The sequence below is a fragment of the Bos taurus genome, chromosome 22, assembly GCF_002263795.3.
Source record: "Bos taurus isolate L1 Dominette 01449 registration number 42190680 breed Hereford chromosome 22, ARS-UCD2.0, whole genome shotgun sequence".
Classification (NCBI taxonomy): domain Eukaryota; kingdom Metazoa; phylum Chordata; class Mammalia; order Artiodactyla; family Bovidae; genus Bos; species Bos taurus.
In genome coordinates, this window is record NC_037349.1 from 901,775 (window position 1) to 928,855 (window position 27,081).

The window sequence follows — 27,081 nt, forward strand, 5'->3', positions numbered from 1 at the left end:
ATAAACCAACAGAGAGCTCTGCTATTGTTTTCTTACATTTACAGAGTCCATCGGCAGATGAGTGGTATACAGCATGAAGCTGATGTTGTCTATTAGTTGTAATAGACGGTGGTTCTTTCCCACTGAATTGCCCCAGAGTCAAATGAACCTGATTCAGACAAAGAAACTAAATGTAATTGTTTCCTTTTCTTGTTTTATAAATATAAAAATGATTCTCCTCTTCATCAGGACAACAACCTAGCCCAGTTCTGCAATGACATTGTGCCTTTTTACGAGAGAGACTTTTCTCTTGCTTCAGTTAAATCCCTTTAAACAACAATTAAAACTGTTAAATGTTAAAATTGTTTAAACAACAATCTCGGTTTCAAATTTTGATTTTCTTGCAGTCTTTCTAAAGTAAACTATTTCCTTTAGCAGAAAAATGAGTTTTCCTAAAAATATACCTTACAAAGCTCAGTGCTCTAAAAAGTTACAAAAATAGACTTACATTTGAAAATCCTATTGGAATGTGTCTTTTATAGCATAAAAATGTGTGCCCCTGATATGGCTGATATGACTAGAGGCAAGAGACCCTATTCAGTAAGGTTTTATAGCCCCAGCAAGGAAGACAAAGAAAAAAAAAAAAAATGTGCTTGTCACCAAGTAATAAATGCAGAACAGACATTAAGGGCAACTTCAAGAACCATCACTGGGGTGAGCAGCTCATTCCCTGTAGCAGGAGATGGGTTTTTTAAACCAACTTCTTAGAAAAGAAACTGTCTAGGGCTTTCTCAAGGCTCAGATTTGGGGTATCTGCCACTGTTGGCATGAGTTAGCTGCTGGTGACAAGGAATTAGAGGCTTTGGAACGGCCAACAGCAGCCGAGGCTCCAGGCACACCAAGGACAGTGGTCATCCTGGCACGGCCTCAGGAACCTCTTCCACACACATAGTCTGATTCTGCCCTGATCAAGGGCACAGTGTCAATGCATAGGCTAGTCCAAGTGAAGGTGACCTGAGAGATGAGGGTTCCCACTCTGGTTGTCCATTAGAACCACACGGGGAGACCCTGCAATTATGATTACACTGCTCCTTTTGAGCTTACAGTCAGTCCTGACGGGCAGTGCAGGTGAGCACGGTGAGTCGCCATGGCCTGACAGCCTGTCCTGCACGAATGCAGCCCCAGGCTTCGCACGAGTGGGAGGCTGTCAGTCCAGGCCCAAGTCTCCCTGAAGGACATTTTCTTTACACAGCTGTTGCCCAAACTCTGGTGCCTATCAGAATCACCAGGGGAGCTCTCAGAAGCGCCTAGCCCAGGCTGCAGCTGAGACAAATTCAGAGTCTTTTTGGTTGGGACCCAGGAGACACCCAAGGGCAGTCAGCCTGAGAACCACTGCCTGTCTGCTTCTGCACTTCATGGTTCATGCATGTCTGCAGTTTTGACAGGGGAAGGCTAAAGCTCAAAATTAAGAACTTTCAACAGACCTCTAAGCCTTGCCATCAACTGGAATGTAATCTGCACCCTCCACTGTGCTCCTAGTTGTAACTCAGTGACAACTGAACTCTGGGCAAAATTAGAGTTTGGAAGATTCAACTCTATCTTGAGGTGACAGAACTATTTTTCATAGTGTGAGACAACAGGGCCTCCTTAAAGATTATGTGATAATATGTATGTATGGCCCACTGGACAGCTAACTCTAGGACAGACCAGGTTGGGGCCCTGACCTCTGAGCAGTGGACTTGCCTGTCACTGTACACAGTCAGCTGTCCAGAGCTTTTGGTTCTTTAATGGTGAATTCGGCTGACTGGTGCTCATGTGGCCTGTTGTGTCCACTATTGAAGAAATCCATGTCTAAGTGGAGCCACACCATTCAAACTCATGAGGTTCAAGGGTCAGCTGTAAACACTCTCACTCTTCTTTCCCTGACCTGTTTCTGAAGGCCTGGCTTGACTGGGCTGTGGGGAAATGCTCCAGGGACTGGCTGCGGAGGAAAACAGCAGACAGGCTCTCTGTGGGGCCTCAGGGCTTTGTGTTAACGAGCAGAAACCGAAGGGGTGAGGGTTAAGCTTTGAGTGGCCCCTCAGACCCCTGAGGTGTGAGAGCCCCTCTCCTGACTGTCCACGGGGGCCCCGGGACCTGGATTCAGGCTCTGCTCTCTTAGGCTTCCTAGAGTCTACAGGTCCCCTGAACCTCCCTGGACAGACACAGTGAGAAAACTGATGGAAACACAATGTTTAAGAAAATTAAAAAAAAAAAAAAAATTAGTGAATAGATTTTATGCCAGGAAATTGAAATACAAAAAAGAAAAATCTTGAAGTTCTCTCTACTTTATTATGTTACAGTAAAATATTTCAAATTACAAAAATACTAAGCTCTTACTGCTACAGTTGGACCAGGATGTTGTGGTGCTCCCTCCTCAACTGTCTCCTGACAAACTTGTGAGAGCAGAATGTGGGTCATTCTGTCTCTCAGTGCTGGATACATATCTGGCTAAAGCACTTATGTTCTGAGATGAATAAATAATGAGAGTGGTTTGCTGACAAGGACATAAAACTTCAGATCCTTAGAGACATTGTTTAATCTTTTCATGAATCATTTTTAACCCCCCAGGGGGGACGGACCGGAAGGGCACTTGGGGAATGTGCCAAGCCTAAGCCCAGGCTTGAAGGGGCAGAAGAGCCTGTGGAGCTGCTGCAGGAGCAGCTTCTCTGGAGGACACTTTCATGGCCGGGCTCCCTCTGCTGCACTTTCCAATTCTTGCTGGCTGATGCCCTAGGGGTCCTCTGACCCGACTCCATGGCCCTTCCACACCAGGCGCCCCTCGCCCTGTGCCCTGTGCTGTCACCGTGCTGGGCTGACAAGTCTTGCCTGGCATCTGTCATGTCATTTTCAGGTTAGTATTCGTTAGTCAATTTTCGTTGCTAAATTGTGAATTTTGTGGAATCAGGTATTATGATTTATTTATTTTTTTTATCTTTAATACCTATGCCAAGCTGGTAAGGTGTTAAAGTGTGGAACATGATGGAGCTGAATATAACTTATATTTCTATTGAGACAAAATTAAATACTTTGATGACAAAACTGTGGGGCCCTGATCCACCTGAGTCAGTAAGTAACTTAAAAGCTAACGGAAAATTGTGTGTGGGGGGAAAGTGGGGAGCTGAATAAAACCATGGGCTGAAAATACTGTCTGAAACACTTCTTGCTGGCTGAGATGGATCTTGACTAAGAGTGTTTACAACACTGTCTACAAAGAACTATGTAACATTCAGGGTTTGGGGACACAGATGAGAAAAAGCTTGTGTCGTAAGTAGCAGGTCTTCTAATTACAGGGAGTTATTTTAAGGGGGGATTGTTTTCTTCTTCCCACATACCTGGAGATGTTATGAAGGCATTATCATCAACCTCAAAGTCAAATTTCATATTTACCTGAATTTCATATGACACATAATGCCGTCTCTATTTCGCCTGTGAAAAGCGCCGTAGTGGTGAGGCACTCCTGCACAGATACCCCCGTGCCTGGACCCTTCAACTCACCAAGGGCAAGCAGGGTTCTGGGCAGCTTCCCAGTGAAGAGCAAAGTGCCCTTTGAGTAAAAAACCCTTGAAGTAAAATAATTAATTATCTTCTAGGAGTAGCCTAAACAAATTGTTTTGTGTGTGTGTCGGGGAGAGCGTTGGGGGAGCTAAGAGTTTCAAGAGCAGCATCACATATGCAGTCTTCAGACAGACACCTGTCCCCTGACCTCCAAAGACTTGATATACTTCCTTTAAGACTCAAATTCGGGGGATTTGTTCCTTTTTTGCACTGTCATTCCATCTCAATTAAAGGCAATGGTCTGAATGCCGATTAATCACATATAAGCTGACCGTGGTTACCGTTTTGCTGTACAGGGAAAGCATACTGGGTTTCAAAACTATGGAATGGAAAATAAACAAGTCTAATACTTATAATTAAAATACACTGGTCACCCAAAGGAGAGAAAGTACCATGGAGACATCTATATACAAGTAAGTCTGAGGAAGAATTCTACTCCCTCTGTTTCTTCCTTGCTCAGGAAGAGTTCAAAGTGGCTTATTGTCTTGTACCTGCCTTGATCTGAGATAGTACCAATGTGGCCTGCTGAGAACTCAGAGGACTGGCTGGTTATTCAACTGACTTGCAGTGGAGGAGTCTCCAAGCAGAGCCAATGGAATCACGTGTTGGCTGGAAGGCTGGTCCGTGCGTCTCAGTCACAGTTGGGCCTGGGTCAACTCAGTACCACAGGTGCTATGAGCAAGCTTTTTCCTTATTAGAAAAGCTCATTAAAAGTAAAATCAGTGTCAGTGAAAAAACCCCAGATGTTTCTAAGCAATAAAACTCCTTAAACATATTTAGTGTTTTTCAAATATACCTCACTGAAAGGTGAACTTCTGCCCAAACGGACAACATTCTTCCTGGATGCCTTTTGTGGAAGCCTCACAGTTTGAACACAAAGGAACGTCCCTGCAACTGTGCAAAGCGCATCTGAGTCGGGGGCACTTCTTGGTTGAAAGGTGGGCTGATCAGGGCAAATATGGACAAACCAGTCTGTGGGTCCAAGAGAGAATGTCGGCATGGCGGTCAGGACTCAACAGCTGCCGTGGCTTGGTCCTGGGGGTGGAAGGGGCTGGAAGTTTATGGCTGATGTTGTCCTCCACGGTCAGGCCCCAGTAAAGTCACTGCCTGCTGGTGCTGCCCGCAGGTATTCTGCATTTTCAGCTGCAGGCCCCTTAAAGATGCCATTCGACTTGGCTTCCTTGGGAAAGAAGGCCTGCTGGTAGTCAGGGTTGTCTAGGCTAAATTGGTGACTGCCCTTCTGAGCCCAGAGGGCAGGGCCGTCGAGCACACCATTGATACAGGCAGGATGGGTGGTGTTGAGATACTCAGGGTTGTCCACGGCGTTGCTGAGTGAATTTTGGTACTGAGGGTCTCTGCCAGGAGCTGGATATAGAGGCTGATTGTGATAGACAGGGTTCTGGACAGAGCCTGCGGGTCTTTTGGGAACAGATTGGTTTACATATTCTGAAATTGAAAAGAAATCAAGTGTAATCAGCAAAGCATCATCCCCAACAGGATTTCACAGCTCTTTCTGAACCCTGTGACTATTCTTCCATGAGTCACTGGATGACAGAGGCAGGGAAGCCTGAGGAGAGGACTCTCTTGCTAAAATGAATTGTGTTCTTTTCGTACTGCTCAGAGAAACGTGCATGCTTTTCTTTTTAAAGTTTAAAGTTTTCAGAGGACTGCTTCCCTTGAGATGTGTGTTTGTGCAGGTTGGCTCTGTCTGGGGACAGAGCTTAGATTAAGTAAATACAAGTTTCACAGGCCAGAAATGCAGCCAGGAGAGAGAACAGGGATCTCATCTGTCTCTCTCTCACACACACACTCACTCTCTCACACACACTCTCTCTCTCTCTCACACTCTCTTTCTCTCATACACTCTCTCTCTCACACACACTCACACACATCTCTTTCTCACACACACTCTCTCTCTCACACACACATTCTCTCTCACACACTCTCTCTTTCACACACACTCTCACACACACATTCTCTCTCTCACACACACTCTCTCTCTCTCACACACTCTCTTTCTCTCATACACTCTCTCTCTCACACACACTCACACACATCTCTTTCTCACACACACTCTCTCTCTCACACACACTCTCTCTCACACACTCTCTCTCTCACACACACTCTCACACACATTCTCTCACACTCTCTTTCACACAATCTCTCTCTCACACATACATGATTTCTCTCACACATACACTCTCTCTCTCACACACACACACTCTCTCTCACACATACACTCTCTCTCTCACACACACACACTCTCTCACACACACTCTCACTCTCACACACACACTCTCTCACTCTCACACACACACACACTCTCTCTCACTTTCTCACACATACACTCTCTCCCTCTCACACTCTCTCTCACACACACACACTCTCTGTCACACATACACTCTCTCTCACACACTCTCTCACACACACACACTCTCTCACACACACTCTCTCTCACACACACAGTCTCTCACACATACACTCTCTCTCACACACTCTCTCTCACACACACAGTCTCTCACACTCTCTGTCTCAAACATACTCTCTCACACACACTCTCACACACTCACTCTCTCACACACACACACACTCACACACACACACTCTCTCATATTCTCTCACACTCTCACAAACACACTCTGTCACACACACTCTCTCTCATACACACACTCTCTCTCACATAAACACACTCTCTCTCACACACACTCACACACACACACTCTCTCTCTCTCTCACATACTCACACACACTCTCTCACACACACACTCCCACACACACACTCATATTCTCTCACACTCTCACAAACACACTGTCTCTGTCACACACACTCTCTCTCATACACACACTCTCTCTCACATAAACACACTCTCTCTCACACACACTCTTACACACTCTATCACACACACACACACACTCTCACACATACTCTCACACACACTCTCTCACACACTCTCTCTCTCACATACACTCTCTCTCTCACACACACTCACTCTCTCTCTCGCACACACACACTCTTTCTCTCAAGCACTCACACATGTACATCTTTACTGTTGGCTTCAAATTCTAGAAAATCTACAGACTCCTTCTAAAGACAACTTGGACATGCCTGGACCCATGTGCATACTTGGTCATTGTCTATTGACTGCCCTCTTTCTCCCTTCGTTTTGTCTGCACTCTCACCGTGGGCTCCACCTCTGAACCAGCTTGAAGGAAGCAGCTGGCCTGGTTCCGGGCCTGAGGCCGTGGAACAGAACTCCCCACAGCGAGCGGTACTCACCGGGTACTGGGAGGAAAGTGTCGTCCATGCTGTCCTCGATGAGGGCACCAGTGGGGTCTGAGCTGTAGCGCTGCAGGAAGCTGTCTTCCTTGAGAGGGTAGCTCTGTCGGGGGGAGATGAGGCAAGGTTAACTCCAGCCAGTGCTGCTCACTTCAGCGGGGATAAAAGTCATCTGAGAGCTTGCTAAAATGCAGATTCTGATGCAAGAGATCTGGGAGAGGGCCAGAGATGCTGCACTTCTAACCACTTTGCCCACAGGTGGTACCTCACTCCTGGCCCAGACCACAGGGCAAGTGGATAGCCCGGACCAGGGCTGTCCAGGAGGGCTCTTGGCAATGACAGATGTGCCCTGTGATCTGCGCTCTTCCATACGGTAGCTCCTTACCACATGTGTGAGGAATGGAATTTAAAATTTTATTTAACTTTAATTAATTAACATTTAAATTTAAGTAGCCACACATGGCTAGTGGCTTCTGCATTGGTAAGTGTGGATCTAATCAGGGCTTCACATATCAAGCATCAGCATTGCCTGGAAGGCGAGCTCACAGATGGCCAGACGCCTCCCAGCAGATCCTGTGTCAGTAGATTTGGGGTAGGGGCCCGACAGTCTGCGTTTCTAACAAACTGCCAGGTCCAGGAACTGCATGATGCTGCTGGTCCATGAATCACATTTTCAATAGCACTTTGAGAAATGATAGCTAATTTCTGGCCACAGAGTAGGGATCAAGGGAAGAAGCAATACAGGAAGGAAATCACAATTATTCAGGTTAAGGTGGGTACTTCTTATGTCTAATAGATCTGGGGTACAGAGATGTTATTTAATTCTGGTTTGTAGATGTTGATACCTACCCCATTTCTATCAACGCAAGTCACAGTGGGAGTGTTGCTGGAGGTGCTCTGAAAAAGAATCACAGTGTTTATGATGCAGGCGGACACTCAACCATCTCCACTGAGAGCAGGAAGGGGCCTCAGGGAGAAGGGACATTTAAAGGGGCTTGATTTCATCTTGACGCATTAGTATGAGAAAACTAGGTTTAGTTCTGATTTAACTCTGTTCCTTAATGGACCAAAAAGATTATGACGCAGTTGTTGCAATGCAATAAAATAACTGATACACTCAATTGATTCATTCTGATTTTAGCTTCACCATCTGGTTAAGTTCCACAAGATGGGTATTATTTTCTCTAAAACTCAATCTGTTCAAACCAAGAGGCAGAGCTTAAGAAAGAGTGACTTTGGTACCAGCGAGCTGAGGAGGGGTGTCCGGGAGGTGGTGGGGCTGTGGAAGAAGCCCTGCTGGGGGACGAGGTACTCATCAGCATCCACAACATCCTCCATGTCCTCCTCATCCATCAGGGCGCGGTAGAAGTTGGAGTCCGTAGGGCTTGGCAAATGCATTCTCTCGTCCCCCTGGCACAGAGATTGTGAGACCATCAGAAAGGCCAGAGAGCTGCTGTCCCACTCCCTTGCTATCGAGGTGTGGTCTGTGGTCTGCAGGTGCCTGTATATTTGCCAGTTTAGCTCTAATAACCCGCCCCCTTCCCCCGCGGGTTCTCCAAAATACAGTTCCTCCTCCCTTCCCCCATTCCCCACCCCCTGGCTGAAATGAAAACACTGAAAATTCCCTGACGTCCCAAAGTCCTCAAAGGAAATGCAGACAGCTCAGGAGGTAAAAGAGGTGCTGGAGGCACAGCCTTCACTGCGTGCTGTGCTATGTGCAGTAAAAAAGGCACTTTTGTTCTTCATCCCTGCTCCTGGCACAGAATTCCTCAAAGTGAATGTCACTCAGTCACGTTCGACTCTTTGCGACCCCATGGACTGTAGCCTGGCAGGCTCCTCTGTCCATGGAATTCTCCAGGCGAGGATACTGGAGTGGGTAGCTGTTCACTTCTCCAGGGGATCTTCCCAACCCAGGGATGGAACCCAGGTCTTCCGCACTGCAGAGCTCCTAAACCCGTGGAATTTCCTCAGTGTCTCTTATGTTAATGAGGAGATTTTTGGGAGCACTGAAAGATGGGGGCTGGTGACCAGTAGAGCCACATGATTAGAATCCCATGTGAGGGTTAGAACTTTCAGTCTAGACCCTGACCTTCAGTGAGGGCAGAGGGCCTGGGGGTCAAATCTACTGGGGGTCAATGATTTAATCATGCCTATGTAATGAAGTCTCCATAAAGGCCCGAAAGGATGAGGTTCAGAGTCTTTCCAGGATGGTGAGCACGTGGAGATTTGGGGAAGAGCAGTGCCTGAGAGAGCATGGAAACCATGCCCTTCCCCTACACCTCCCCTCTGCATCTCTTCCATCTGGCCACTCCTGCATTATATCCATTTATAATCAAGCAGTGGTCTAGTGAGTAGAATGTTTCCTTGAGTTCTGTGAGCTGCTCTAGCAAATAAATGGAACCTAAGCAGAGGGGGAGTGAGAACCTCCAGCCTTTAGCTGGTAGGTCAGAAGCATCTGGACTTGGCACTGGCATCTGATGTGGAGGAGTATGGCCTCTGATGCTGTCCCAGGTGGACAGTGTCAGACTGAGCTGAATTGCAGGACACCAGCTGGTGCTGGAGAAGTGCTTGCCTGGGGGTGTGGGGACCCTCCCCCTAGAACACACACATTCCTGGAACTGCTTCAGGTGCTCTGCAATGCATTCTGCATTTATTATTTCACTGAATCTTTAAAGTTCCATGAGCTTGGTTTGGTTAACCTAAAGTGGAGAGTCAAGAATCTGAAGCCAGATTTGCCCCACACCAAAGCCCTGGTTCCCCAGAGACAGATATGAAGCTTTGGCTAAAGGGACCATGAAGATGAGGGGGCGCCAAGTGTGCTGGGCTCACACAGTGGCGGACAGTTGGGGGCCCCATGGTGAACTTGACTTAGTCCACCTTGAGCTGTGCTTGCTCTAATGCCTGACGGTTTCTGGTGCAGCCTGGGAGGCAGCGAGCTGCATCGCCGCGGTACTACAGGGATGTGTGAGCTCACTACAGGATCCTCCTGGGGAGGAGCGGGGGAGCGGACCGTACCTGGATGACAAGGTAGCGCTGGGGGTCTCGGGCCATCTTGGAGAATTCAAGGATCAACTCACGGAACTTTGGGCGACTGTCTGCATCTATCATCCAGCCTGGGGAAGGAAGGAGGGAAGTCAGTTCAGTTAGAACCCTAAAAGAACTGATAAAGATGGCATCCCTGAAAGTATTTATGGGGGGACTCTTTAAGACAAATAAAGGAGGATGAAACCTAATCTTTGTGACAGGTTTTTCAGTCTTGGCAAGCAGGCACTGATTACTGTTTAAAGACCATGATGACGTCACATATTTGAGTCAGAATGGCAATAACATGCTCTAATTTCCTGTGCCTGCCCTTCCAAGGGTCATTACGGTGTCATCATCTTAAGTGACCCAGCAGCCGAATGACAGGCTTCACTTTCTGTGAACTGCTCTGACTGTAGGGAGCCCTGGGTCTCGACTCTCCGTAAAGTTCTCACTTGACATTCAGCCTCATCCACATTCACTCAGCAGTCTAGTAAGTTGGAAACCAGATTTAGGGAAATTTAGGAACTTTCTAAGAAGCTCAGCGCTTGGGAGTGCCATTCCCTGGCATTTCACTGTGTCACACTCAGCAATCACACATGCGCGTGACAGGACGCTCAGTGCCTTCGTGTGGAGGACGCTCCTGTTGACCACGCCACTGCATCTGATGACACAACGATCCAGGTCTAGATTAAACATGCTGGAGGAACAGCTGTTGACTGGAAATCCTCATGACCCTGAGAGTTCACATTTGTTTTCTATCAGCAGGACGTCAAGCTATTTTAGGCCAGGCTGCTATGTGACCTCAGACAAACCATGTGACCTCTCTGGATACCAGCTTCCTCAACCTAAAGCAAGGAAGTCACAACTGATTAGCTCTGTGGTCTAAAGTTCAGAAAGGCTCAATACTGACATGGATTTGGCTCTCTCACACTCCCTGGGCTGCTTTCTGTGTAAATTCTCATCATATATGTAATACTACCCCCAGAGCCTACTGAACTTGGGATTCTGACAGCGAAGTAGTGTCACAATCAAGCCATACACTCTTACTTGGATTACAATGTTTACCTGCTACACTGCAGAAGGCCTCACGTAAATCCAATATCTGAAAGGTTTAAGTCAAAGCAGAAGTGTTGATTCTACTAATCTCGTGTGGCTATTCACCGTTAGGCATTTAAAAACAGTCTCTCTGGTAACAGGCTTCAAAATGTGGGGCAGGTTTTTCATTGAGCAACTCAGAGAGCAGAGTGTTTGATACAACAGCTTCTGGGGGCTTCTGACTTGACTTGTTTGCTTGAAAACATCAGCTCACAGTGCTGAGTGTGACATTAGCTCACAGTGCTCAGTGCAGCAGGTATGCGCTTCTGGTGAAGTGCCCTGAGAAGGGGTTGACGAATGTGCCTGCCTATAGGCTGTGATAGAGTGTCTTAGGGAGTCTAAGACCTGGGGTGTGGCTCAGGGCAGCCCAGTGACAGGTCCCGCTGGCCACTCACACTTGACCATGATCATGTAGACGTCGATGGTGCAGATGGGTGGCTGTGGGAGGCGCTCTCCTTTCTCCAGGACAGTCGAGATCTCACTCGCAGGGATTCCATCGTAAGGCTTGGATCCAAAGGTCATCAACTCCCAAACAGTGACTCCTAAGAGGCAGCAGGGGTTGCTTTATGAGTCAATAATAATCACAGCATCTTGTCTTTAGTCATCATTGTTGACATACTGTTCCAACGTTTAAAAACCCCTGTTTCTGTGGCCTTGGGCAATTTGCTCGGTCCTGGAAGCCTCAGTTCAGCGTCTGTCTCATAGGATGGTTGTGAGATCAAACAAGATAACACAACTTCAAAGTTCAGACAATGCCAGGCAAATAGTAAGTAGCCAATAAGTAGCAAACTTTAGTAATAACAGCACAAGACACCACCTCTCTGAGACATGCCTGGTCTATGGAGCAGGAGTTACACAGTCAGACGTGCGCCCCAAGAGAATTAACTAACTATAAATTGTGTTTTTAAAGAATAAAAAAATTAGAGATAAAAACCTCTGTTCCTTTTGATAAATATAAAAACTCCATATTTTAAATTTCAACTTCAATAAATCACCATGATTAAAAAAATTAAAGCAAGAGTACTATTAGAATTGGTGTTTTTTCAGACTGTTCTGAAGTTCTGATGGTCTTTCTACCTAAATGCCTCCCTTGATGGAATTCTCTGCTCCAGAAACACAAATGTGATGAGCAGCATGTCCCCATCTGGACAGCACGATACCCTGGGTGCCTCTAGCGATGAGCATAGTGGGCCTGAGTCTTGAGTCCCCAAACCACACAGGGAGTGCGGGGGGTGGTTCCTAATCTCCAACTAGTCTAACGACCCCTTTTCTTTAGAACTGACCTCTAAATACCATGGATCTGCATGGTGGATTTTCTAAAGGCCATTCCAAAACTGAATGATCTGAATTAACATGCAGATGCAAGGTGGAAGAATGAAGAAAAGCCATGGTCCAGGAACAAGAAAATATTAATAATCCTTCTGTCCTTCCCACCACAGAGTCATTATGGACTTGATCAAAAAAAGAAAATCTCATGTCCAGGTTTAAACTAGGTTTACACATTGCATTTAACACACACACACACACAATGACTTCCTAAAGGAAAGCAAACTTTTCAGGTTTTGGGACAAATGGTGAAAGAGGGCCGTGTGTATGCCTGGCTGCGGGGTATGAGTAGGGTTGGAAGTTGGTATGAATTCTCTCTCTTTTCAACTGGTAAGTGGAACATGCAGGTTCCTGACTAAAATATTTTGCCTTGACTAGAGTCTAGAGAGTAGGGTAACAGGATATGTTTTTTAAACTAAAAATTCAGGTTCTTATTGTAACAATTCTGATGTACTGCCAGAACAGCAGATCGTAATCACTTGACAGCACAATTTCCACTGAGATGAAAAACATAACCCCTGTGCTGACGCTGCTTTCTGATGCTGGTTATAATCACCCAGAGGGATTAAGTCACTGAGTTTGAGAATTTTCATTTACTGGGCAGACGTGGCCCTGCAGTCTGCAAGTGGGCACATGGGGCAAGGGGAGAACACAGGTGGGCAGCTGGGAAAGGCAGGGGCCCATACCACTCTTGACCACGGTCAGGGTTTTAGGTTTTATCTGGAGCATATTTGGAAAATCAAAGAAGGAGGTTAAGCAGAGAAGTAAAAGTCTAATGTAGTTTAAAATATTTTTGCCAGCTGTCTGGAGAATAGATGAATGAGTACAAAACAAGCCCAGAGAAGACCCAGGAGGAGCCCCTGCGTAGTGTCGCTGGAAGGGGGTGTGTGTCACCACACTGGGCTGTGTGGCAACAATGACAATGACGGGTCTGGGCAGAACCACAAACAGGAAAAGCAGCATTTCTCCCTGTCCCTCCAGGGGAGCAGACACTTCTTGAACACAGCTGAAAATAACAAGGTATCAGAATACTTTTGTTTCCTTATCTAGTTCGTCAACTGTAAGCAGCTCAGCTCACAGGTATAAATGAAAATTCACATATTCATTCACAAAGATTTCTGTCTTCATAAAGCTTATATTATAGCAGGAGAGATAGACAAAGGCCCATGACATTTTTAAAAATTTAATAGCAGGAGAGATAGACAAAAATCCATGAAAATCTTAAAAATTTAATTGGAATATTAGGAAGTTAATAATGCTGTAAAAGAAATGCTAAATGGGAGATATCCTGAATGATTCTGTTTTGTGATAATGACAGCATTCCTCTTGGAAACTCCTTATAATATTACTCTCCTCAAATACATGTTCTATGAGTGGGTGATTCACCTCTATTGCTTTGATAGCTGGGATAGACTGATGTTCACCATTCAATGCAGATCAGCTGTTTTGCAGCCTTTGGGCTGATTTGGCGGTACAGGGGGGGGCTGACTGCATAACAGTGGGTAGTACCCAGCACAGCAACCAGTGGAAATGCTTTCCTGAAAGGCGAGGCTCTTGAAGGCTCTGGAGCCCCTCTGACAGAGAACAAGACGAGAGCATGAAAGGTGTGTCTGAGGAGAGGGAAGCTGGGCAGAGGACAGAGCACAGGCCGCGTGGGATTTGGAGGAAGAAAGAAGCAGGTCCTGGTGAGATGGCCTTCATGAGAGCTGGAAGCAGCAGCTACTTTCCTCATATTTCCCCAAAGACACACTCTCACAGTGCGTTTTGTCGAGCACAAAGATAACCACTCAGTACACGGAGCTGCGGTCACTGAGTCAGTCCACTGTAGAACCACACCCTCTACCGGAAACACTTCCACACGAAACCTGATTTGTCATCTCCCTTTGGTTCACTTCAAATTCACAGCGAGAGGTTATACCTGCTTGACTTTGGGGTACAGGCATTTCCCAGGTTCACATTCTTTCCCTCTTGTTACTCTCTCTCCTGACAAGCTCACTATTACCTCCAGTGACGCTCAGGACGGTAGTTAGACTCAATTTCCTTTTTCATGTTTTCTATTGTAGTCAGTGTCTCACATGGCAGAGTGTACAAAGCACATCAACAGTGCAAGCCAGCACAGTCTCAGCCTTGATTCACCAGCCTCAGGATTCTGACTCACCATAGCTCCAGACATCACTCTGATGGGTATAAATTCGGTGTAAAATTGATTCCAAAGCCATCCATTTGATAGGGACCTTGGAATGATGAGAGGTAAAAGTAATAAGACAACTATTAGCTTCCTTCTATTGAAAAAAAAAATGACAAAGGGAGAAATTGAAAATGACAAAGGTGAGAAAACCAGGCCACCCACACCCTGCCCCCCAGGCCCAGGGCTCCTTCCCAGCAGGAGGAGAGGTTTGTCTGGCAGAGGACAGGGTCTCTGTCAGACCCCAGGACTGAGGAGGGCCTTTGGTCTGTCTGTGGGCTCCTCTGCTGAGCTGCGTGCATGGGCTGGTAGCTGGGGACCCTGGTCGTGCCCTGTGTTTGTGGGTGCTTACAGGGCCAGCTGCTTGGAGTCATGCAAGGCAGTGTGAAACTGAAGACGTGTACAGCTGATCTAGAGTGTTCTGAAGGGTGTATCTGGAGACCTGCACCCCTCACTGCTGGGAAAGCCCCCTGGAGAAGCCCCAGGCCTGTCCAGAGGAAGAAGCCAAGTCCATCATGGCCAGCGCCCCTCGGGAGGTCCTGGAACAATCACAGGAAACTTTCCTTGCTGCCAAATCAGCTATGACATTTCAAGATGTTCTTCCGAAGGGTCTTTACCCTGGAGCAGGAGGTGGAAACCTAACTGGCTAATAGTCCCCTACAGATGAAGCTGAATTCACATTTACTGCCTTTGGCTTCTGGGTGTGTCAGAAACATCTCTATTCACCTTCCCAGGAAATGCTTCTCCCCAGGCAGCTCTGGAGCCTGGCCAGACCCAGAGCTGGTGGCACTGTGACCTCACCTAGAAGGTCCTGAGAATGGCCCTGAGTTGGTCAGTCTGCTTCAGGAGAGTGTGTGCCTGTCGACAAGCCAGCCGCTCACCTTGCCTCCTTCTGCATGATACTCCTTCTCCTCGGCACCCAGCAGCTTGGCCAGCCCGAAGTCTGTGATCTTCACGTGCTGCGGCGTCTTCACCAGCACGTTCCTGGCTGCCAGGTCCCTATGCACCAAGCGCCGGTCTTCCAGGTAATTCATGCCCTGAAACACAGGGCCACACGGGAGGGGTGGGCCGCCTCAGTGCCGCGTTCAGTGTCACGCAACAGTATCTGACCTGAAGTCTACGCGTGGGCGAACTGCCCTCCACAGACACAGTTACTTGGACCTGGCAACATCAGTGACCATCGATCCGCTCCAAGGATGAAGAGGCTAACTGATCTCCATCCAGTTACTCAAGTTTCAAGCTCAAATGAACAAGTAGAAGAGGCCAGCGACAGAGAAGGAGCCCCACTGTGGGGCCAAAACCTGGCCGCATGCTACTCAGAATGGCTGCTGCCTCTTGCCTGGCCTTGCCACCCTGGGCCAGTTCATATGGGGCACTGCCTCCCCAGGGCCCAGGGCTCTCATCACACTGTCCTGGACTATCTTACATGATTCACTACCAGTGAAGGTTTTTGTCCAGTTTTGTTTTTCTTTTTAAATGGAAATCACAGGGCTTTTAAATTTGCTTTTACAAAGTACCAATCCTCACCCTCTCCCTGGCTGCCTCTATAACTGTGCTAATCAGAATCAAGGCTGTAAGGACGCAAAAGACCTGTATGCAGAAAACTGTAAGATACTGATCAATGAAATCAAAGATGAAACAAACAGATGGAGAGAAATACCATGTTCTCAAACGGGAAGAACGAATATTGTGAAAATGACTATACTACCCAAAGCAATCTACAGATTCAATGCAATCCCTACTAAGTTACCAGTGGCATTTTTCACAGAATTAGAACAAAAATTTTACAATGTGTATGAAAACACAAAAGACTCCGAATAACCAAAGGAATCTTGAGAAAGAAAAATGGAGTTGGAGGAATCAGGCTCCCTGACTTCAGACTAACTAGAAAGCTACAGTCATCAAGACAGTATGGTACTGGCACAAAAACAGAAATGTAGCTCAATGGTATAGGACAGAAAGCTCAGAGATAAACCCATGTACCTATGGTCACCAAATCTATGATAAAGGAGGAAAGACTATACAATGACGAAAAGACAGCCTCTTCAACTGGACAGCTACATGTAAAAGAATGAAATTAGAACACTCCTAATACCATACACAAAAATGAACTCAAAACGGGTTAAAGACCTAAATGTAAGGCTTGCCACTATAAAACACTTAGAGGAAAACACAGGCAGAACGCTCTTTGACATAAAGCATAGCAAGATCTTTTTTGATCTACCTCCTAATGAAGATAAAAACAAAAATAAACAAATGGGATCTAATTAAACAAAAGCTTTGGCATAGCAAAGGAAACTATAAGCAAAACCAAAAGACAGTCCTTCAGAATGGGAGAAAATATTTGCAAATGAAGCAATTGACAAAGGTTTAATCTCCAAAATATATAAGCAGCTGATGCAGCTCAATATCAAAAAAAAACAAAACAACCCCATAAAAAATTGTGGGGGGGAGAGCTAAATAGACATTTCTCTGAAGAAGACATACAGGTGGCCATGAAGCACATGAAAAGATGCTCAACATTACTATTAGAAAAATAAAATTGAAAACTACAATGAAGTATCACTTCACACCAGTCGGAATGGCCATTATCAAAAAATCTATAATAATGTTGGAGAGGGTGTGGAGAAAAGGGAACCCTCTGACACTGTTGGTGGGAATGTAAATTGGTGCAGCTACTATGGAGAACAGAATGGAGGTTTCTTAAAAAACTAAAAATAGAGGTACCATATAACCCAGCAATCTCAGTTCTGGGCATAAATCCAGAGAAAACTATGATCTGAAAGGATGCATGACTCTCAAAATTCACTGCATCACTATTTATAATAGCCAGGACATGGAAGGAACTTAAAGGTCCATCAACAGAGGAATGGAAAAAGAAGATGTGGTACATATATACTGTGGAATATCACTCAGCCCATAAAAGGAAAGAAATGCCGTCTGTAAAGACATGAATCGGAGAAGGCAATGACAACCCACTCCAGTACTCTTGCCTGGAAAATCCCATGGACGGAGGAGCCTGGTAGGCTGCAGTCCATGGGGTCGCTGAGGGTCAGACATGACTGAGTGACTTCACTTTCACTTTTCACTTTCATGCATTGGAGGAGGAAATGGCAACTCACTCCAGTGTTTTTGCCTGGAGAATCCCAGGGACAGGGAGCCTGGTAGGCTGCCGTCTATGGGGTCGCACAGAGTCGGATACGACTGAAACGACTTAGCAGCAGTAGCAGCAGCAGAGACATGAATGGACCTAGAGACTGTTACACAGGGTGAAGCAAGTCAGAAAGAGAAAAAAAAACATTATATAATATAGTGGGCTCTAGAAAATGATACAGATGAACTTATTTGCAAAGCAGAAACAGAGTGACAGATGTAGTAAACAAATGCATGGAAACTAAGTGGGAAGAGGGGATGAATTGGGAGATTGGGATTGACAAACAGACACTGCTGCTAAGTCACTTCAGTCGTGTCCGACTCTGTGCGACCCCATAGATGGCAGCCCACCAGGCTCCCCCGTCCCTGGGATTCTCCAGGCAAGAACACTGGAGTGGGTTGCCATTTCCTTCTCCAGTGCAGGAAAGTGAAAAGTGAAAGGCAAGTCGCTCAGTCATGTCCGACCCTCAGCGACCCCATGGACTGCAGCCTACCAGGCTCCTCCGTCCATGGGATTTTCCAGGCAAGAGTACTGGAGTGGGGTGCCATTGCTTCTCCACAAATGTACACTACTATATATGAAACCAATAACTAATGAGAACCTCTTGTGTAGCAGAGGAAACTCTACTCAGTGATCTGTGGTGGCCTAGATGGGAAGGAATCTGAGTGGATATATGAATACATGTAACTGACTCACTTTGCTGTATAGCAGAAACTATCACAACACTGTAAAGCAATTATACTCCAATAAAAAAAAAAAAATTTGCTTTTCTCAAATTGCTTCTGTACTTAAGAGAGCCCCAGCAGTTTATCTGGAGAAATCTTAGGTATTATTTATTACTCATAATATTGGAATTCTTTTCCCATTAACACCGTCAGTGTTTGAGTAATATGCCAATATGCATAGAAATATAGAAAAATTCTGATTAGTTAATGTTTAATGTATGTGTTATTGATATTACAGACACTTGTTTACTGCCAGGCTTTGATGTTAAGAGATGACTTTGGTATTTACCCCACCCTGCTCCCCGACCGCCTACTAGGCCAAAGAGGATATTACTCTCTACATACACTTCCCTAGATTCAGGATTTATATACATCATATTCCTTTCATGGAAATGTAGTCTGCCCTATAAATTGCCACAAGGCCTTCAGAATGAATAGATCTGAGGAACTAATCTGTGCTGAAAATTGTCCTCTATTTGGATAATGAATCACCTATGGTTCTCTTTTGGTTGTTCCAGTTGTGAAAGCTCATATAATCTTTCATTCTATCTTCATGGAATAAAATGAGTTAACTGGCCTGTGTTCCAGTTTTGTTTAACGAACCATGTCAAGAGAGAGTTTCTGTTCTCACCAGCTGTATGGAGACCTGCTTTTTCATAACATCTCAAACTGAGAAAAATCTCAAAGATATTGTCAAAATAGATACAAAATTGTCTTTTGTGCTCTGTAATTTGAATTTTTAAAAAACTAATAAATGGATTCTAATATGAAAAAAAAGAAGGCTGTAAGAGAAAGAATATTTGAGAAGCACCCAGCGCAGTGCCTGACATTTAGTGAATTCTCAGACGTGCAGTCCCTTGGTACCCATGAAACTGGTTCCAGGAACCCCTCCCACTGCCACCTCCCAACCAAAATTCATAAATATTCAAGTCCCTTATAAAAAATGGCATAGTATTTGTATGTAACATACACACATCCTCTTGCGTATGCGTACTTTAAATTATCTCTAGATTACTTACAATACCTCATACAAAGTAATTAGTTGTAAATACAATGTAAATGCTGTGTAAACAGTTGCCTGCGCCCAGCAAATTCAAGTTTTGGTGTTTTTTTCCTTAGCTTTCTGGAATTTTCTTCCCAAGTATTTTTGATCCATGGTTGGCTGATTCTGCAGATGCAGAACCACGGATATGAAGGGCTGACTGTGACCCTGACCTCTCATCCTTGTCCACAGCCTCCTTGGTGTTTTTGTTACCTGCCCTTCCTCCCCTGACAGGTGGGGTCACTTCCTGCTCCTACTTCTGGCTTGATGCCCGCCCAGATGAGCTAAACTCCTTTGACCTTCCCAAGCTCTAACCTGTTGTCACAAGCTTGGCAGCCCTCGCTCCCAAGCCAGGCCTGGCAGGCAGGAGAAGCCTGTGTTGTTGGGACCACATTCTCTCCCACTTATTCACAGAAGTACCTCTCCTCTCTCCAGTCAGGGAAGTGGACCACACTTCCAGCCTCCTTTACAGCTGACACTCATAACCTCTCCAGGGAAGGGCGGGCATCATGGAAATGCTTATTGAAGGGCAAAAAATGGAAATGCTTATTGAAGGGCAAAAAATGGAAATGAATGGAATTCAACCAACTCTTCATTACTTTTCAGCTTTTTGTACACAGCTGTATTTATTTTAGTGCAAGTGCAGGGAACACTTGTAGATAAGAGTAGATCCCACATTTTCTGGCAAATGCTTTACTTCCTTTTGATACATACTAGGTAAAAACTAAAAATTAACTTGTCATATCAAAGCAAAATGAAAAATTAGGAAGATGAGTGAGTGAGTGAATGAAAGTCACTCGTTTTGTCCGACACTTTGTGACCCCATGGACTGTAGCCCACCAGGCTCCTCTATCCATGGATTTCATCAAGGGATCTTCCCAACCCAAGGATCAAACCCAGGTCTCTTGTAGGCAGATTCTTTACTGTCTGAGCCACCAGGGAAGTCCTCATAAGAAAATAGGGTCTTATAAAGACATTACTAGGAATTAGTCTTGGAGGGCTATTTTTGAGGCCTTTTGTGTTCTTCTTTCCTGTAAAAAGGTGACTGATTTCCAAGTCTCCTTTGTATGATTTAGAAAGCTCCTGAATGTTGAAGATGCTGTTTGATTTAATTGCTTCCCTTCCTAAGATTTCTCAGGTGCCAGGAAATAAGGTTAATCGGCTCATGTCTACTCAAGGGGAAACTGGTAGGTGCTTCCCTGGAGCAGCACTTCCAGGTTAGGAATAGTTATTTATGGATGGAGTATGGAGATGGAGAAAGAAGCAGGGCTTCCAAACACAGAAGGCATTCTACTCCTTGGCTCCTCTCCACCTTCACGGGGTTTCTAGCATCAGCCTTGTCCCCCGAAGGGTTCACTAAACCCACAGGGAGGACAGCAGAGGGCATTTCCAGCTACAATTAACTATCACTATGAACTTCCATTCTGCCTCTTTATATGCCCAACAGAGAATCTGGTACACTGGATACATTTTTAAATAACAGCTTGTTTCAATGCACTGGGATGACGCAGAGGGATGGTACGGGGAGGGAGGAGGGTTCAGGATGGGGAACATGTGTATACCTGTGGCGGATTCATGTTGATATATGGCAAAACCAATATAATATTGTAAAGTTAAAAAAAAATGAAACAAACAAAATAACAGCTTGTTGAAGAAGAATGAGGATATGAATGAGTGATCATGGCAACTGACAATTCCAAGTCAGGCATGGCAAACTCACCTGTAAAGAAACCTCTCCAGGTACTGGCAGACCCAGCACCCACACAACTGCCCTGAGAGCTGACCCAGGTCCCGAGGCTGAGCTGCTGCTACACAAACCAAGTGCTCTGAGGCCACCATTGGGACTGTGTCCATAATTTCATGCTGGGGTCTCCAAGTGAAACTTGGCTGCTACCACAGAGACTGCCAAATGCCAGATGCCCAGATACCAGAAAATATCCCAATACCCCAGCATTTGGTTCAGTTCGCTCTCTCAGTTGTGTCCAAATCTTTGTGACCCCATGTATTGCAGCACGCCAGGCTTTTCTGTCCATCACCAACTCCTGGAGCTTGCTCAAACTCATGTCCATCAAGTTGATGATGCCATCCAACCATCTCATCCTCTATCATCCCCTTCTCCTCCTGCCTTCAATCTTTCCCAGCATGAGGGTCTTTTTAATGAGTCAGCTGGTCCTATCAGGTGGCCAAAATAGTGGAGTTTCAGCTTCAGCATCAGTCCTTCCATTGAATATTCAGGACTGATTTCCTTTAAGATGGACTAGTTGGATGTCATCTCAGTCCAAAGGACTCTCGAGTCTTCTCCAACACCACAGTTCAAAAGCATCAATTCTTCGCTGCTCTGTTTTCTTTACAGTCCAACTCTCACATCCGTACATGACCACTGGAAAAACCATGGCTTTGACTAGATGGACCTTTGTTGGCAAAGTAATGTCTCTGCTTTTTAATACGCTGTCTAGATTGGTCAGAGCTTTTCTTCCAAGGAGCAAGTGACTTTTAATTTCATGGCTGCAGTCACCATTTGCAGTGATTTTGGAGCCCCCCAAAATAAAATTTTTCACTGTTTCCATTGTTTCCCCATCTATCTGCCATGAAGTGATGGGACTGGATGCCATGATCTTAGTCTTTTGAATGTTGAGTCTGAAGCCAGCTTTTTTGCTCTCCTCTTTCCCTTTCATCAAGAGGCTCTTTAGTTCTTCTTCGCTTTCTGCCATAAGGGTGGTGTCATCTGTGTATCTGAGGTTTTTGATATTTCCCCTGGAAATCTTGATTCTAGCTTGTACTTCATCCAGCCTGGCATTTCACATGATGTACTCTGCATATTAGTTAAATAAACAAAGTGACAATATACAGCCTTGACATATTCCTTTCCCGATTTGGAACTAGTCTATTGTTCCAGTCTGGTTCTAACTGTTGTTTCTTGACCTGCATACAGATTTCTCAAGAGGTAGGTGAGGTTGTCTGGTATTCCCATCTCTTGAAGAATTTTCCACAGTTCGCTGTGATCCACACAGTCAAAAGTTTTGGCGCAGTCAATAAAGCAGAAGTAGATATTTTTCTGAATTCACTTGCTTTTTCAATGACCCAATGGATGTTGGCAATTTGATCTCCGGTTCTTTGGCCTTTTCTAAACCCAGCTTGAACATCTTGAACATCTTGAACTTCCATCTGGAAGTTCATGTACTGTTGAAGCCTGGCTTGGAGAATTTTGAGCATTACTTTGCTAGCGTGTGAGATGAGTGCAATTGTGCAATAGTTAGAACATTCTTTGGCATTGCCTTTCTGTGGGATTGTGATGAAAACTGACCTTTGCCAGTCCTGTGGCCACTGCTGAGTTTTCCAGATTTGCTGGCATATTGAGTGAAGCACTTTAACAGCATCATCTTTTAGAATTTGAAATAGATGAGCTGAAATCCCATCACCTCCACTAGCTTTGTTCATAGTGATGCTTCCTAAGGCCCACTTGACTTTGCATTCCAGGATGGCTGGCTCTAGGTGCATGATCACCCTGTTATGGTTATCTGGGTCATGAAGATCTTTTTTTGTGCAGTTCTTCTGTATATTTTTGCCACTCTTTTTAATATCTTCTGCTTCTGTTAGGTCCATATCATTTCTGTCCTTTATTGTGCCCATAATTGCATGAAATGTTTCCTTGGTATCACTAATTTTCTTGAGAAGATCTCTAGTCTTTCCCCTTCTATTGTTTTCCTCAATTTCTTTGCACTAATCTCTGAGGGAGGCTTTCTTATCTCTCCTTGCTATTCTTTGGAACTCTGCATTCAAATGTTTATGTCTTTCCTTTTCTTCTTTGCCTTTAGCATCTCTTCTTTTCTCAGCTATTTGTAAGGCCTCCTCAGACAACCATTTGCCTTGTTGCATTTCTTTTTCCTGGGGGGATGGTCTTGGTCACTGCCTCCTGTACAATGTCACAAACCTCTGTCCATAGTTCTTCAGGCACTCTGTCTATCACATCTAATTCCTGGAATGTATTTGTCCCTTCCACTGTATAATCGTAAGGGATTTGATTTAGGTCATACCTGAATGGTCCAGTGGTTTTCCCTCCTTTCTTCAATTTAAGTCTGAATTTGGCAATAAGGAGTTCATGATCTGAGCCACAGTCAGCTCCTGGTCTTGTTTTTGCTGACTGTATAGAGCTTCTCCATCTTTGGCTGCAAAGAATAAAATCAGTCTGATTTTGGTATGACCATCTGGTGATGTCCATGTGTAGAGTCTTCTCTTGTGTTGTTGGAAGAAGGTGTTTGCTATGAGCAGTGCATTTTCTTGGCAAAACTCTGTTAGCCTTTGACCTGCTTCATTTTGTACTCTAAGGCCAAATTTGCCTTTTACTCCAGGTATCTCTTGACTTCCTGTTTTTGCATTCCAGTTTCATGTAATGAAGAGGACATCTTTTTTGGGTGTTAGTTCTAGAAGTTCTTGTAGGTGTTCATAGAGCCATTCAACTTCAGCTTCTTCAGCATTACTCGTTGGGCCATAGACTTGGATTACTGTGATACTGAATGGTTTGCCTTGGAAACGAACAGAGATCATTCTGTCATTTTTGAGATTATACCCAAGTACTGCATTTTGGACTCTTTTGTTGACTGGGAGGGCTACTCCATTTCTTCTAAGGGATTCTTACCTACAGTAGTAGATATAAAGGTCATCTGAGTTAAATTCACCCATTCCAGTCCATTTTAGTTCACTGATTCCTAAAATCTTGATGTTCGCTCTTACCATCTCCTATTTGACCTTTTCCAATTTGTCTTGATTCATGTACCTAACATTCCAGGTTCCTAGGCAATATTGTTCTTTATAGCATGGGACTTTTCTTCTATCCCCAGTTACATCATCCACAACTGGGTGTTGTCTTTGCTTTGGCTCCGTCTCTTCATTGTTTCTGGGGTTATTTCTCCACTCTTCTCCAGTAGCATATTGGGCACCTACCAATCTGGGGAGTTCTTTCAGTGTCATATCTTTTTGCCTTTCCATACTGTTCATGGGGTTCTCAAGGCAAGAATACTGAAGTGGTTTGCCATTCCCTTCTCCAGTGGACCACGTTTTGTCAGAACTCTACCATGACCCGCCTGTCTTGAGTGATCCTTCATGGCATGGCTCATAGTTTCATTGAGTTAGACAAGGCTGTGGTCCATGTGATCACTTTGATTAGTTTTCTGTGATTGTGGTTTTCATTCTGTCTGCCCTCTAATGGACAAGGATAAGAGGCTTATGGAAGCTTCCTGATGGGAGAGACTGACTGTGAGGGAAACTGGGTCTTGTTCTGATGGGCGGGGCCATGCTCAGTAAATCTTTAATCCAATTTCCTGTTGATGGGTGGGGCTGTGTTCCCTCCCTGTTGTTTGACCTGAGACCAAACTATGGTGGAGGTAATGAAGATAAGGCGACCTCCTTCAAAAGGCCCTGTGCATGAACTGCAGCACTCAGTGTTCCCGACCCTGTAGCAGGCCACCGCCAACCCATGCCTCTACCAGAGACTCCTGGACACTCATGGGCAAGTCTGGGCCAGTCTCTTGTGGGGTCTCTACTCTTATCTGCTGCTGTGTAAATGTAACAATGAAAGGCACCTCCACCCTACCCCTCCTCCTACTCCTGAGATCTTTAAAGGACCAGAGCAATGTTTTCTCAGAGAAGGCTTGGGAAAGGGGAGAAGAAAGCAGTTTATGTGTTCTGGAGCAGACAGCCAATCAGCCAGAGGGATTTAAAAGTCAGAGCTAATTACAGGATAAGATTAGGCTCCTTTGAACTTACATGAAACTCTATTCCTCAGTTTCTGTCCCACATAACACAGAGGGCTTGAAAGGCCATCTCAGTGCCCCACACAGTTAAGATTTTAACCAGCACCAAAGATAAGAGCCCTGACACTGCTCGTGAACTCTCAGAATCCAAACAGAACCGCAGGAAGCAACACCAGTGTTTAAGCCCCGTGGGGCCTCTTGGAAATGCATTTCCCTGGTTCTTCTCCGAGATTCTCACTTCAGTTTAAGGGAATATATTTATTTTGTCAGTTAACATAGGACAGCAAAGGTGGATGTTGCAACCATGAGGTTAAAAGGGGATCTGAAGTGCCCCCTTCAGGCTGGGACCTGAAGGCACAGACCTGTGGACACTCCATGAGGGATGTGAAGATGTTCCTGGCACAACACTCACAGAAGAAGGCCCGGGTTGGGTCTGACATTCACAGACGGCTTTCCCAGGCACTGTAGCATCCTGGAGCTCTCAGTAGGAGCCCAGAGGGAGAGGCAGACCTGAGCTGCGTTTCTAGCAGATTTTTTAACCACCGTGTGGGAAAGAGGGGGGATGTGACCTGGGGACTATGGAGACGGCATAAATAGGAAGTGGAGGGCAGGCAGAAGGCTCTGGTAGAGTTCAATGAAGCACAGCCTCCACACCACTGAGCCCTGCCCTCAGGAGAGGCAGGCAAGTGTCAGACTGTCCTGTTCCAGACACCAAGCTTCTGCTGGGCGGGGACAGGAGACCTGCTAGGCTCACTGGTCTGGGGGCACCACTCTGATCTGTGACATCAAGGGCTGGGGAAAAGCACAGATGTGGGAGCAAGGATGCCTGGGATCAAATCTTAGTTTTGCTGCTTATATACTTGAGACCTTGGCACGTTACTTAAACACCCTTACCTCACTCTCTCCACATGTAAGACAGGCTACTCAGAGGATTAAATGAGTTAATCCCTATGGAGCACGTAGGACAGCACCCAGTAGAATGGTCCGTCACTGCTGTGATTGTCATCATTTCCTCCTGGATGTCAAATCCATCCTCTCTACTCCACCCTTTTTGACATGACCTTGAATTAGGCTGCTGCCATGGCCCCCAATACCTGCATGGTGGCCTTGGCTTTCATGACGATGTTGGGGTTGAAGGTCCCTGGGTGGTATTCCCTCCCCTCCTGTCCTGCCCCTCATTCCTCAGCAGCCCTCAGCGTCTCTCCATCACTGCCCACTGCTCCCTCAGACAACTCCCAGGACAGGGCCTGGCTCTCACTCCCATCAACGGAACCGAGCCACGTCCAGGACTCCAGAGGGTGTGGGGCACCTGCCTCACCACTGCCGTCCCCACACCGGGCGCCTGACTGGCAGGCTGAGCCCACCTTGCTGGTCCCCATGTGGCTTGTAGAGCAGCCTCTGGGAGTCTGGTCCCCACCTCTCCTGATCTGACCCCCTCATTTCTTCCTGTACTATTAGCTCTCTATGGATCTGTTTTCCTTACCTGTTCATAAGTTTGGGGAGATAAGAAATTTTGTCTTAATTATATATATATTTCACATGATACTGGACACTGACAGATAAATGCTCAAGAAATAACTAAATGAAATGTCTAAGAGCTGATGAATATGCTTTAATCGTACAGCAACTTTTGGCTTTATAAGGACATAATGTAAAGTGATCATTTAGGTTAAGTTCAACTGTAATCTTTTATGGAACAATGTAAGAATGAAAAAGAAAATCCAAATAACTAAAAATATCTATGACTGGATGTGTGTTTGTCTCTGTCCTGTCTGTGGTTTGGTGCCTCGGGGTGCTATGCAGGTGTGTGCTTTGCAGGTGAATCAGCTCTTAGGAGGAGTCTTCTCTGGTCACCACCCTTAAGCTGCACAGTCAGTCAGCGGGGCTGGGGCTGCCTGGAACCTCACCTTTAGGAGTGCTGATCTGG

General features: G+C 45.6%; 1 protein-coding gene across 1 annotated transcript in view; it reads right to left on the reverse strand.

The window, feature by feature from the left end:
* Positions 1-2,290: 2,290 nt before the first annotated feature.
* Positions 2,291-27,081, reverse strand: part of EGFR (epidermal growth factor receptor) — a 217,481-nt gene continuing 192,690 nt past the window's right edge. The window contains exons 21-28 of the mRNA XM_002696890.6: positions 15,365-15,520; positions 14,457-14,532; positions 11,368-11,514; positions 9,869-9,966; positions 8,096-8,263; positions 7,703-7,750; positions 6,854-6,956; positions 2,291-5,022 (exon numbers count right to left, since the gene is read on the reverse strand). Coding sequence (XP_002696936.2) covers positions 4,661-5,022; positions 6,854-6,956; positions 7,703-7,750; positions 8,096-8,263; positions 9,869-9,966; positions 11,368-11,514; positions 14,457-14,532; positions 15,365-15,520 — 1,158 coding nt within the window. The 3' untranslated portion in view covers positions 2,291-4,660. The remainder of the gene's footprint in view (positions 5,023-6,853; positions 6,957-7,702; positions 7,751-8,095; positions 8,264-9,868; positions 9,967-11,367; positions 11,515-14,456; positions 14,533-15,364; positions 15,521-27,081) is intronic.